This window comes from Pelecanus crispus, chromosome 5 (genome assembly GCF_030463565.1).
Source record: "Pelecanus crispus isolate bPelCri1 chromosome 5, bPelCri1.pri, whole genome shotgun sequence".
Classification (NCBI taxonomy): domain Eukaryota; kingdom Metazoa; phylum Chordata; class Aves; order Pelecaniformes; family Pelecanidae; genus Pelecanus; species Pelecanus crispus.
In genome coordinates, this window is record NC_134647.1 from 19,353,495 (window position 1) to 19,368,049 (window position 14,555).

A 14,555-nucleotide genomic window follows, 5' to 3' on the forward strand; every position below is an offset into this window, starting at 1 on the left:
TGGCTTATTTGTCAGTGCTGCGAAGCTGGTATGAGACAAAACAGGTCCAAAGCAGAATGGTGGCCGCAGGAGACAGTACAAGATGGAAATTTTGGGAACCCAGCCCTTTTCCTCAAAGTAGCTCACAATCCAAGCCCTGGGTAAACGTGCCCTCCTCTTATCCACATACACGTATAATTCACGCTCTCACTTGGCACAAGATGCTCTTTAAATACCCAGCTCATGTTTATGAAAATAAAGACATTGCGATGAAACAGAAAGCAGCTCGGTTGCTAATGGGGATGACATTCAGTCATGCACATTTGTGAAACCATCTCAAACCACTTCGTAAGTTTAATTTGAATATGCATACAAATCCTGCTGGTTTTACTGTGTATAAGCACCACATTTTTGTATAAATATCTATTCTATATCATCTTTTAAAGGGGAACTGTGAGACATGACATTCGAAAAGAGAAGTTTAATAGAAAGCAGGAGTAGAATGATTACTATCCATACGAGTGTCCTGAGATACAGCGTGCAGAAAAAGATCTTTGTTCTCATTTGTTCTAACAAAAAATGTGCATATAAGGGGCCAGCATAATGAAGAAAGCACATTTTGCAATAATTATTTTGTATACCTGAAATTCCACTTTCTGAAAAGCCACCTTGGAGTAAATTATTCTATTTATGCTGAAAAGGAGCAAAGCTAACAAACAACTGTTGTTCTGTTTATAATTATAGTCCTGTCTGCATTGGCAAATAGAAATCCAGAAGGACTTACAGTCTGTGTTGCATTACTGTGTATCACAATAAAAACTTCATCTGGTATCCTCCCCTACTGCCCCAAATCTGTTAAAAATCTTACTTACTAGCAGGTATTACGATAGATTGCATAGGAGTTTTCAATGTGAAAATACCATAAAGGAATAAAACCAAGATAACAGCATTTTAAAATGGCATTTATGCTATGCACTATTTGCAAGTTAATTTGCTATCAACAGAAAATTACCTATTCTAGTGCTTTGTCAACTCTCATCTGAAAAGTTTTCAGAACTAAATGGGAAAGGTCCATTAGAGCGATAATTGAATTTTTCTCTCCGTAGCTAATCTCCTGTTTCTCCTAAGCTTATTTTTTTAATATTGCTCATAGTTCTTGCTTTAAAACTGTGCATAGTCTGTTTAATTTGGTCAGTAAGAACTTTTTGTACTTCTTAACCTGAATTTGACTTTTATGAACCTGAGTGTTACATATCCCACAGTGCTCCATACACACAGCAACAGCAGATGCATAAAGGGCCCAAATTGTGATTCTGACTTCTAGCAACAAAAATTGTATTGTTTGGTCTTTGTTTATTTGCAGCCACACCAAAAAAAAAAAAAAAAATTACTGACAGGCCACGCAATTTACTTCCTCCTTTCAAAAATGTTTAGATGTATAACATATGTCCAGAGCAATGAGCAGATGGTGTGTTTGGTTTAAAGAAAAAGTGATAAGAAATACAACAAATGCATCAGGCCCAAATGGTGCTCATGCAGAGGCACGTGGTTGATTTCTATGACAATTAAGTTACTGATGCAGAAACAATGTTAAAATAAAAATGCTGGCTGGTCTAGTGGCGGATGTGGATTAACCTTTCCATGACAGAGTCTTCAGAGACCGGGCAAAATTCAGGAAGAGGAAGCAAAACCCAGGCTGCTCTACTTGCCATGGGAAGAGCTCATTCCCAGAGGAGCGAGCTCTGCCCTAACGAGAGAGGGAGGGAGGGAGGGAGGGAGGGAGAGGGAGGCCAGTGAGAGCCACACGCCAAGTTGTAAGTGTGCAACACACTTCTGGGCATTCCCCTGAAGTTGGACAGTTTTTGTCTAGAGCTACCACAGTCGAGGAGAGAGGCTGTGCTCTGAGATGAAGCAGTTTTAGGATGTCTTCCCAACTCCGTTGCTCCGTGACCTGGGAAAAGCACTTCATTTCTCTGCTTCTGTTTCCCTGCTCATCATCTTCAGTTTTTAATGAATGTTTTTGAAACAGTTGACCTTGTTCATGGTCTTGCACAATAGGATGTTTCTCCCAGCAAGTACAGCAAACCATTACTGTAGCTACAAATAACACTGCCCTTTGACCAGCAGTCGCAGATTTTGGAGGTCTGGAATTCAGAGTTCAGATGATACTTGAAATGAATACATCTCATGCTTTAATTGCAAATGTCACATGGCTGAAAGTAATTCAACTTCACCCATATTTTATGAGGAGTTATGTTGGGAGCCCTCATAAACTGCTCTGGAGCTAAGATGGGCCACAAGGTACTAATGAACTACACCTTGAATAAAAAAAAAAAAAAAAAAAAAAAAAAAGGCAGAGTAACATTCCCTTCCTGTGAGAACCAAAAGCAGCTTGATAAAAGCTCGGTGTAACCATGTTCCATGATAAAGTATGTATTCAACTGCAAAAAGAAAGTTACTGGCCTTCTTTTTAAATACATCAAAGATTTTTTTCTTACCTCTAAAGTTTTCTTATTGTGGTAGCACTTACGTATCTGCTTTAATTGCGATCACAGCCCCTGTGCTATGTGCTTTTTTTAACCCAGTGATTGAGCTGTAGCTTAGCTGTGATAACTGCTTCCACAGAAATAAAAACAGTGTAAGCAGTTTCGTGTTTTATTTAGCTTTATTCTTTTAATAACAATACCACTAAATAATCTATGTATTTCAAATAAAGTGGGTTACTCACCTGCACTAAGGCAGTTGTGCTTACTCAAAAAATAAGAATTACCAGTGATTAGACAACTTGGGTATGATGAAACAAACATGACAAATGGGGCTTTAAAAAATTATTTACATCATTCATAAGAATAAAATATATTTTTTATAAAAAAGTATATATTCATGTGTGCTGCAGAATTAGGATTTTACTACTAATTTCCTTTTTCCATTTCAGATTCACACCTAAAAATGCTAAAAGTAGAAACATCTATAAAACCAGTAAATCTCAAAACATGAGAATTTGTAAATAATTTTCTCCACTTACTACTGTTGTTAGAAAAGGACAATAAACAACACTTTGTTTTAGTCCATTACACTAGGAGTCATTTGGCAAAGCACTCAGGCATATAAGCTAAACCCAAAGATGACAAAAACCAGGCTTTGGTGTTTCAAATGCTTCTCATACCAGGGTAAGTTTAAGGGGGTGAGGGTTATCTTCATTACACAGTAACTAGCATCATAACTATTTTTTCTACAAGTTGCCTCAAAAAAGAGTGTGTTCACAATTCTGCCCAAGTACCAAATAAACAACAAAAGTGCTTAGTTCTTTGATCTACAAGTTGCCTCAAGAAAGAAAGAAAATGTTCACAATTGTGCCCAAAGTCCCAAATAAACAACAAAAGTGCTTAGTTCTTCTATCAGCAAACTAACACAATGGTTCCTTTCCTGTGCCCCTTCAGGCTGCTGTTTTAACAGGCTCTAGAGCGGTATCTACAAGAAGTTCTCGATTTCTCAATACAAATGATAAACACTTGCTTATCAAAATAGTGCAAACAGGAACAAAGAAAAGTGCTGTCAATGTAAGTAAACTGAGGGGGGGAGAAGGCAGTTGAACATCCTGACCTCGCATCGTTGCTTCGGAGAAATCAGTAGTACTCTTCTCAGCACGTCAGACCAAGGGTATTCCTATCTATCACATCATACCACCATTACATGGGGAATGGATTTGGTCTTTTACATAGCCTCCTTCATAAAAGTAAATGTGCCTGTTCTTTGTATTGTGCATTAAAGTCTAAAGACTTTCTCAAAACATGAATTGATGAAATCCTTAAAGTAATTAATAGATACAATTCTGTTTTCCCTTTTTCCCTTTATAGCTTGCTTTGGAGTGCATAGAAAAGGCCACAGTGACACATCACATACAAAAATCAAGTTTAAGTTTTATGTAAAATACTCAAGTATTTTTAGCATTTATGTACACAAGTTTATTTACCATACATTCTTTCTCACTCTTTCCTTGCATATATCTTGTTTCTTGGACAGATGACATATTTCACCTCTAAAGTTAGGCATTTAACCCTAGTATAAATAAGAACATTAGGGGAAGTAAGTATCAGGAGGATCTTGTTACAGAACAAGGAACACTGTCGCTGCAACACTCCTGTCCTTGGGTGTCACAGTGCAAGAGATCATAAAATGGAGCAGGTCTTTTCTGTGTTTTGATCTACAAGAAAATCACTCAGGTCTAATTTCAGAGTAGTTTGAAGACCTAAGATAGAATGCAGTACATCTGTCTTTATCTAAATACTACTCTAAGTGCAGTGTTTTTATTCTTATTTAATTAATGCTTAGGTCCAGATACTGATTTTCACTGTAAACTTTCCTGCTATTTGTGCTTTCAAAACTTTGTGAAAGGAGCTGTGAAAAGAAACTGAACCATTTATTTAAATAACAGTTATGTCACAGGATAAAACATAACATTCATGCCTTTGCTTTTATAGGGCTAAGGCTTGTATTATATCTGCAGTTCTGCTTGTGTTTGCAGTTAGCCCTTAATGGGTATTTTTGTTAGCCCCACTACCACCTTCAGGGGATAAGAATAGTGATCTGCCAGCTTGCCACAGTCTCAGGCTTCAAATATTCTATGTTTATTTAATTTACTCCTAGATGGCATGGCTTTAGTGCAGTGTATTTCCCATAACTCTTTATTCAAAATGTACGTACATTCTACATTCCAAGGAAGATTCTTCTCTCACCACTGTAACACCATTTTTTTGTGCGCCTTTAGAGAAGGGGGGAAATCACAATATGATCTTCCTCCACTATAACAAAAAAATTTAAATTCTAGTTGGATGGGAGTGAATACTTAGTTGTCTGGTAACTCCCTTCTCCCCTGCTATATCAAAATGTGTAACTGCTTATTACAAAAGTTGCTACACAAAGACAGTCTGTCTCTTATTTATCATCTTTGTGTTAGCTTCTACAGGGTAACCCAATGCTAGTAGCAAAACCCTTATATCAAAATGGTACATCATTTGGCATGAAGTTATTGATGGATAATTGTACAAAGTTACAGAATTCATGTAGCAATTTTAAGTGCATTTGTTACGGTGATGTTGCACGAAGTACAGTTGGCATTACTTATTCCATCAAAAACTCTTTCCAGTAAAGAGAGAAAATACTTTAAATTAAAAAATACCACAGAACTCTAGAAACCTTGCACCTTAAATGGCTGAGGCCAAATGTAAATAATTACCACGGACTTGAATAAGAATTGCACTTGTATAAAAGAACAAAATTTAGCCCCCATTAATAACCTTATTACTTTTCCAAAAAGGAGTAATAAAACACCAAGTAGTTAATTCCTTATGGCTTCACACAGTGAAGTTCATGCTAAATTGCCCAGAAGGAACAGTTTCTCAATAGCTATCCTTTGTGAACACATCATCAGTTTCATCATCATTTATCCCTCTTTGATAGCGTACTGAAGAGAAGGCACTCCAGTGAAGATGCTTCTTTTTGTAGAGATACCACACTAATATAACAATGAAGACCAAGACAATTAGCAGGGTAAATGCTACAGCCACCCCAGCGTGATTAGAACCTGTAACAGAACAAAACACAAATAGTTATTCTTTAAGAGTTTTGGTAAGAGTATTTTGTCATAGGCGTTGATGCTTAGGTAGCTATACACTAATACCGCATGCATTTAGTTGAAGTTAAGGCAAACTGCTTCACCATATTAATAGTCTTCAGTTCATCACGTGGTAAGTTAGGTTCCCATATGAATCAGCATCTATTAGCTTATTTTTGATCATTCTGCTGTTAATTTCCTAATCATGTTTGGGTTGGAAGGGACCCCAGAAGTCCAAAAAAAACTTCGTAAATGCTGCACTCATTTCAAGGTTTGTATACTTCAGAAATCTAATGAGTTCTTGGACTCTGTTGGAGTGGAGTGGAAGGGAATTTTGCTTCCCTTGGGCTGAAGAGATCTTCTTGAGGTCTTCCTTAGCAGGATGAAGTTAAATCTATTCCTGCATTTCCACTTCAGTGAAGATGTATACAAAATCAGAAAGATTCCACTGCTTCTCAGGAACTTGCTTGCTTAATGCTCTAACTGCTTTCTTTCCTGGACACAGCAGAGTATGAGGAAGTAACATGAGGCCCAAGTCTTTTTCTGGAGCTGCGGGGCACCATTTTGAGAAGCCTCCTCAAGACTGAAAACACAATCTGCAGTACCTGCTTACTTACATCTCTTACAGGCAGAAGGCTTTCTGGTCCCACCTACACAGACTCACCCATGAGAGATACCCTGTGGTAAGAAGCAATAGCAACTACTCCATGCTCTCTTCTAAGTAGAAATTACAGTTCTCTCCCTTACTCTTTAAGTGGATAGTGGGAGCCAGGACAAGTAAATTCCTGGAGAATTTGCCCCTGAAATGCAATTTTATGGCAAAACAGCAGCAGAAGGCTCCTGCTTAGGCAGAGGTACTTGATAGGTTCTTTTGTGAATTGCACTTTCATTATTTCAACACAGACTTTCCGCACCAAAAAAAGAAAATCCTGAATACAGTGTTGTGGTTTAACCCGGCAGGCAGTAAACACCACACAGCCGTTCGCTTGCTCTCCCCCTCCCCAGTGGGACAGGGGAGAGAATCGGGGTGGGCGGGGGGGAAGTAAAATTGGTGGGTTGAGATAAAGACAGTTTACTAGGACAGAAAAGGAAGGGAAAATAATAATAATAATAACAATAATATACAAAATAAGTGATGCACAATGCAATTGCTCACCACCTGCTGACTGACACCCAGCCAGTCCCCGAGCAGCGATCGCTGCCCCCTGGCCAACTCCCCCCTGTTTATATACTGAGCATGACGTCATATGGTATGGAATAGCCCTTTGGCCAGTTTGGGTCAGCTGTCCTGGCTGTGCCCTCTTCCCAGCTTCTTGTGCACCTAGCAGAGCATGGGAAGCTGAAAAGTCCTTGACTAGTATAAACACTACTTAGCAACTACTAAAATATCAGTGTGTTAGCATTATTCTCATACTAAATCCAAAACACAGCACTATGCCAGCTACTGGGAAGAAAATTAACTCTGTCCCAGCTGAAACCAGGACATATAGTCACTACAAAATTAAGTCTCTGCTAAAATCAATGCTTCCGTACCTAAAGGAGCTTTACAAACCACTCTGCTTTGACTACGACTACAGTCAACTTTGGACCACGTGCCAGTTGTGGACAGGATAACACTGCATTTTCCATTGACTTCTGCAGTTTTATTTTCCCAGTTGACGTAATTAACTGATGAGCCGTCAAGCCAGTTCAGGGACTGATCTGTTGGGAAAAAAACATTTCTTAGTTCAGATGACCAAAGTATGCTGTAATGCTACACAGTATCATTCACAACCTACTGATTTCTTTACGTTGCTAAAAGAAACAGGGCTGACTATCTATCCCGTATATTAAAAGCAATAAATATGAACACATCACTTTTAGCCACACCTTCAGATTTTTAACATTTGATGCATTTGCAGTTTAACCATTAGGCACCAATGACAGTGTTGGGAAAAATGAGTTTCAGTGACTCCCGATTACTTTAAGTGTGCAACAGGAAGAGATTTAAGCTACAATGAAGTCCAAAGGGCTTTATAATGCTAAATGAGGGATTCCAACCTCAGGCAGAATAGGCTATCAACACTACAAAACTGTATTCTTATTTGAGGATTTATGCATTTTTATTTACCACATGAAACACTCATGCTCATACATGGTTGCTGCTTCTTACCACTAGAGCTCTGAGCCAGGCCAAGCCATACGTTCTTGGTGATGAGATCATTTTCCTTTATGTGTGTGCTCACAAATGCGTTTTCTTCAGCATCCACTATAGTCAGAAGGGTTGCTGAAGGATCTAAGGGGAAGAGGAAACAGGTCAGAACTGTAACTTCAGAGATTTTTCATGGTGCTTGTACATTGAGTTTTCTGTGGGAACAATTACTACTGGAAAAGATTTGCTGATCTGGGTTTGTAAAATTAGCTTGAAGTAACCTGCAGAATAAAGATAGAACCCCGCCATTCCCAAAAATACAGCATAATGTTATACAAGACAGCTTCAGATGACTGGCTATTCAAGCAGGTCATAAAAAATAAAATGGGCATAAACTTACTGCAGCTGTGGACTACATACATGGAAGATATCAAAAGACGTGTCACATTCAGAATTACTAGTCTAGTCCAAGTAATAAGCCCTTTTCAAAAATATAGTTGAACAAAAGCTCAGCATTTTGCTGAGTCAAGATAATTTCTAAATCAATCCCTCATTGTGCCTCAGGTTTTATACAGTGTTACAGCAATTAAGGAATAAGAGGGAGGAAAGGGTATACTGGAGACAGGCTCATTCTTTACAAGTATATGCAAATATAAGCTAGAAGCTTAATTTAGAGAAAGATCACTTTCTCTTTCAACTACCAGAGCAGGTAGGACTGAATATAAAACTGCATCCAGGACTGGGACTACTTGCACCTTTTCTTTTTCATCCTACATAGCAAGTTCAACTTCACATCAAGATAATTCAATAAAAGTCAGTTATGACAGTCACTAGCTTCCAAGCTAAGGAGGCAATTAAAAATTCCGTACATGAGACTGCTGAACATCATCTTCTGCAATACAATTCCCCACATACCTTATCAAAGAAGAGAGAAAATCCTTTAATTTGACATAAAGTTTTTCAGTGATATTATATTGCTTAATAATACCTATGAAGTACGTGCTTTGAACCATTTGATAGGTTAGCAAGCTCCCTATTAGCAAGCAGCTAATGGAAGGATGTAATAAGAAAACACTGCCAACAGCACTAACTTTATGATAAACTTAATCATATTCAAACAAAATGGCTTCCTCCAAACTGTAAGCCTTAAATTTCTGAATCCTCTATCAATGGCTAACTGCATTTTACTCACAGATCTCCACGTGCCAAACAGTCAGCGCATTGCAGAGTTTTACCAAGAACCTTAATCAGATGTTCAGAAATGAAGCTTGCTATTACTTTTCCTACACTAAAGAAGCAAGAAAGCTAAAGTATAACCAGTGTAGGTTTTTTGGTTGTTGTTTTTTTGGGGTCTTTTTTTCCTTTTCAAATAATGGACTAATTACAAGTGGTAATGTGATAGAAAGTGTAAACATACTCAGTTTCCGGCAAACTTTCTTAGCATCTTCCACACTATATACTGAAAAATTGTAGAATGCCATGTCAAATGCATAACAGTGATCCTTATACTGTATCCACTGTAGGGTACCACTAATTTGCGGGCATCCTGAGGCTCTGCTCACTTGCTTTGACTGCAATTCTCTCTCTGCAAAGACAAAGAAATCGACATCATTTCTGCTGCAGGAGTTTGAGCTTAGTCTCTTTGTAGTAACAGGACAGTAAGTATTAACAAGGACTACTTCTCCTACCAACAACCACGGCTCAATTAGTTTACATTCCTTCTTCATGTGTCACAGATAAATTCATTTGAAAATGAGCATGCCCCAGACAAGTCCCAAAGACTTGGGAACCATTTTTTAGGGGGTTTTGAAGTTTGGTCTATGTGTTTGATATGGATTTCAATTCAGAAGAGACACATATATTCATAACACAGATGATCAAAAAGTGACCAGGATTGGTTTAGATTTTCATCACTGGAATGGAGAAAATTAATCTCCCTTAAGTATTAAGAAGTGTTTTATTGTTCCTGATAGACAACTCTTCTTAAAGAGAGAATCACATGTAGTATTTCAGCCTTCATTTCCAGTTTTAAGTACAACATGCAAACACAGAATACGTAAGACAACTACACAAAACATTAAAAATAACACTTACTGTTTGGAGGGCTATAGCAAATGGCACCTTCAGCAACATTTGTACATTTCGTACGGTTCCAAGATCCTTTAGTATCCAATAGAACACAGTTCTCAGTAGTATTTGAGCTTTCTAATTCCCAAGGATAGTAGTCAAAGTCACTTCCATCTGACCATTCAAAATTAGCTTTACTTCCCTAATTAAAGAAAAAAAACCCACAACTTTTAAACCACTGCATATGGTCATGGTTTAAATCTTGTCAGTCATTAGTAAGTCGTGTAGGAATATTTAGCCCTTATAGAGTGATAAATTAAAGTGCAAGTACCTCATTTTCTAAATCCATATTGAATAAATGTACAACATAGTTTGCATTTTCCAATCAATTCTTAACATAGAAATCCTGCTTACTTGTGTGAACTGAGAAACTGGAGTATGTTTGTAAGTTTAAACCTCCAATTAGCCTTGTTTTATTCTATGGGGAACAATTTACTTAATTTCATCCTGCTGTTTCATTTAAGCAGTCTGCCTTCCTTTCTATGAATGTCACTTGATATGTTGCAAACTGCTAAACTGTCAAGATGGCCTCAATGAGTAAAGCTGGCCAGCTCGGGAATGGTTTGCTGTGTGTGCTAGCTCCTACTTCAGATACACTGCTGGAAACCCATGACAACGAAGGGTCAGTTGTGAGAAGTGGAGGAACCCATTCAGACCAAAGGACGGGGAGAGGTAGCAAAGGTATGCATAGAAATCACACACCGCTCTCTGCAGAGGAGTATTCTTGCCAATTAACTACCATGGCCAGGTCTGGGGAGTAGTGTGGGGAGCAGGGTTGGGGCCACAGGCTTTTGGCTCCAAGGTTAAGCAGACCGAGGAGGAGGAAGATCTGCAGCTGACTCTTGCTATGCCTCCTGGGAAAAGGGACGCATAACTTGCTAGAGAGGTAGTTCCTGAACTGCCCTGGAGAGCCAGTCCTGACCTGGAATAAACAGGCTCCATACAGCCTTGTCTTTGCTAATGGAATCTGATCCTACAGAGGGCCATAAATCTGGAGTCTCTAAAGGCAGTGTTCCAAACTGCACTTCCTTGTGCCACAAGGCATGACGTAGGACCTTTATATTATTTTAAAGTTTCAAGGATTTGGAAAAATATCTCAGTGTGGCTACATACACTAAAATTTAATATACTTTAACATATGTTACACAGGGTTGAAAAAGTAGGTAGTTTACTACACGGAATAGAAATTCAAAGAAACTGGAAAAAAGCATCAGAAAATATTTCATATCCTGAGCAGAAAATTATTTACAAGCTCTGTTACTGAGGTTACCAACAGTATACACTTACATCATGAACTGACAACCCAAGCCACAGAGGATAGCCATCCTGCTTGACAATATCTTCTAGAAATAACTGTTGTGATTCACTGTGTACGCTTGCTAAATCACTGCTATTGTGTTTGCATTCTCTCAATGCCTCATACCACGTTAACTTTTTCTGAAGGATCCTGTATGTTCTGTTTCCATGTGGAATAGACTCAGGCAATGGAGCCTTGTGCTGTTGGAGTCCTATTTCAAAGAGTAAGAAGACAACAAGTTCTGTGCACTTCATTCATGTAACTAGGAACATACAGAAAGCATTCAAATCCATCTGTATCAATGTAATTCAAGCATTAAAGTGTTCAGTACAAGCCACTTAAGTAAGTTTTCTTTTGCTACTTTGAACACTGTGAGCAGTTGATGGAGGATTACAGCAAACACACTCCTCCTGATCAGAGTGTTAACACAGTGATGCACAGACTGACCATATAATCCCAGAAGCCCAAGACAGCTGTGCCATGTGTTTCCTTGGGAGCAAAACCAAAGCCTTACACAGCAGGTACTGCAGAACCAGGACTTAAATTATGACATCCAACACTCCAATAGTACACATAAGTCTTCTCTACTACTTACCCCTTTCGATTTTACAAGCGAGAATACTGTACACATTATAGTGATGAGCATGCCAACTTTGAGAATAATTATAAATATCCCAAAAACCATCAAGATTTACACCAGCAAAAAAACTGTTCTTCTTTATGTTAGGTCTTCCCAGCCTCCAGTTATTGTAAGTCAGACGAGTTTCATCATACCACTTGAGAACTTTATCTGCAGAAAACATTGCGTATTTATTAAAACATTGGCATTATTTGTACAAATACCATTTAACTTTGACTATATTAATGACATGAACAGATATTCACTTCGGAAAAAATGCAGTGATACTCCAAGTTACTGTAAATCAATTCCATATACAATGCTAAATATGTTAGCATTACTCATCCAGGCCCTTTTAAGTCCTGCCTTCCAGGAAAATCAAATCTAGACTAAACAGAACATACTGGATCTAATTATCACTCAAATAGAAAGCATGTCCAGTTATTTTCTTCTAGAAGATAAATACAAATATAAAGCATTATTATAGGTTTGCATTCAGTTTGACTTTAGTTGTATACTGAAACATGCAAGAAACATGCACTTAAAATGCCACAAACTTTGTCTCCAATCCAGTTATTAAGGAAAAAAACCTTTAAATCTTACCACTGTCATCATAAATCACACCCAGCCAGACCCACGTAGCCAGACCGCTGAATGAACGAAGCTGCTCAGTAACAAAGTTATTCTCTTCTTCACCTCGAACACTCAGAACAAACGCTTCTGGGTCTGTTGAAAATTTTTTAAAATTACTTTCTTGCAAATTCAGTTACAAAATAAATATTTTTTTGCTATTATTATTAATAATTATTACAGATAGGTCGAGAATGTGTAAAGGCTAGACCTTTATAACATAACTAAATGAACAGTGCAAAAACAATTTTGAAAGGTATTATCACCAGTGCTTCCCCTAGTTTTGTGGATAAATGAAAGACAACAGCTCCAGAGATATTTGTGGGTTCTACTGTCACTTCACGTTCTATGTAGTAAAAAGTCTCTGCATAGAACATAAAAATACCAGCAATCTTTCCTGATTTTCTTGAACTGCCTAGTAGAGAAACAATATTAAGAAAAAGACTGACTTGAAATCAATTCATGAAAGATAAAAACAGTTTCTGGGAAGATGCATGTCTGAAGTGCCATGAGCAATGTTTTAATATAAGAGGGAAGCTGTTCCTAAGCTTACGCTTTGTTCAGGACAGACAGGAAAAGCTCACATGCTTTTCTGAATTGGACTATTCTCAGCCTGTTTACTTCGTTCACCTAAGATCCACACAGCAAGGGGCGGGAAAAAACTCCATGAAGTAAATATGACTGTAAAGCCAGAATGTTGTCAAGGGGCTAACAATTACCCAACCTACTTAAAATTTGCGTATTATAAAGAGAAAAAAACCCAACCTTCCAGTTTTTCAGAGATCTCGGAACTCAATTCTCTCATTCTCTCTCTCAAACTCTCCTACCCATACTCTGGCACTTTTTATCAGAGTAGTGCAAGGGCAAACAGCATCAGGCAGTGCAATGCTAATGCACATTTCCAAATGCTACAACCTTTCTCAACACTCACTTTGCTGTCATTGTAAGACAGTGACTCAGATCTGAACCTCATCTCCCTCAAGCTGATATAAGTCCATAAATACCTGTAATATCACAAAGTACTTACTCATTTTCTTGCATAAATGATGAGCTTCTTGAGACTTCAGTTCTCTCCATCTATTTTTTGTTATCATAAAAGTGTAACAATTGTTTCTAAATGATATCCAGGGTGTATTTTTAATCTTATGTGGGCATTTAACTTGTGTAACTTGTTCTTTTTCAGTCTTTTCTAAGGAAGGGAAAGAAGACATTCAGAACCAACACTTAACCTGACACACCACAAACCACTTCCAGGTGCCATTTAGAAACACGCAAGACAAATTAAGTGCCATCCTCTAAATGTGTAATACATTGTTGCTTTCAGTTTCCTCATAATGGTGATTTTTTTTAAAGTAGCAAAACCAGCAGTAAGCATTATCGAAGAATACAGATGTTTACAACTTTTCATAATTGTTATGTTACAGAGGCTTAAGAATAAAATCCCTTCATAAAAGTTCTAAGTGTGGACCAATAACTAAAGGGTCTTATTGCCTCTTGTTTGAAGGCAGATCACCATAACAAATAAGCTACTTCATAGCTGGCAACACATCTCAGTTCTATGGCTTTATCTAATACTTGAGAAGTGAGAAGGACTCTTCCTGCAGTTGCTCAGACTGTGAGCACAAAATAGTTAAGGATGTCATAATGACAAGTATACACTTTACTGTGACTCAGTGTGTACAACAATGGCTTAACTGTGTCCCCTCACGGAAAAAAAAACCAAAACCCAAACCAAATTATAATGGTCTCATAGGGAAGAAATCTGTGATCTCTCAGAAAGATCTTTTTTATTTTTCAGAAAAGGGACACGCTACATATGTGTCCCCCCAAAAAAGATGTCCTGCTATATTCCTACCTGTCTCGCTATAACTGGTATACATTTAGAAGGGTTTTGTGAACTGCTGATGACTTTAATTTACACTTTTCAATTCAGTGTCTACCTGCTATCTTTATTCTGCATATAGTCATGTTACCTCCTCCCACTACAGATCTCCATGCCTGAAGGGATTTCAGGAGGTCCTAATATTAAGATATAAATAGTACAGAGATAGCTGAATCTTCTTCCACGTGCAAGTGAAAGAGATTAGTACGCAAAAATCTTACAGAAACAGTGCAAAGGCAGAATCAGCTGACAATATGCAGAGTACAGTCTGGCCCA

General features: G+C 37.9%; 1 protein-coding gene across 1 annotated transcript in view; it reads right to left on the bottom strand.

The window, feature by feature from the left end:
- Positions 1-2,666: 2,666 nt before the first annotated feature.
- Positions 2,667-14,555, bottom strand: part of LY75 (lymphocyte antigen 75) — a 48,546-nt gene continuing 36,657 nt past the window's right edge. The window contains exons 27-35 of the mRNA XM_075711420.1: positions 13,425-13,586; positions 12,371-12,493; positions 11,744-11,938; positions 11,139-11,359; positions 9,819-9,993; positions 9,142-9,309; positions 7,746-7,868; positions 7,127-7,294; positions 2,667-5,563 (exon numbers count right to left, since the gene is read on the bottom strand). Coding sequence (XP_075567535.1) covers positions 5,379-5,563; positions 7,127-7,294; positions 7,746-7,868; positions 9,142-9,309; positions 9,819-9,993; positions 11,139-11,359; positions 11,744-11,938; positions 12,371-12,493; positions 13,425-13,586 — 1,520 coding nt within the window. The 3' untranslated portion in view covers positions 2,667-5,378. The remainder of the gene's footprint in view (positions 5,564-7,126; positions 7,295-7,745; positions 7,869-9,141; positions 9,310-9,818; positions 9,994-11,138; positions 11,360-11,743; positions 11,939-12,370; positions 12,494-13,424; positions 13,587-14,555) is intronic.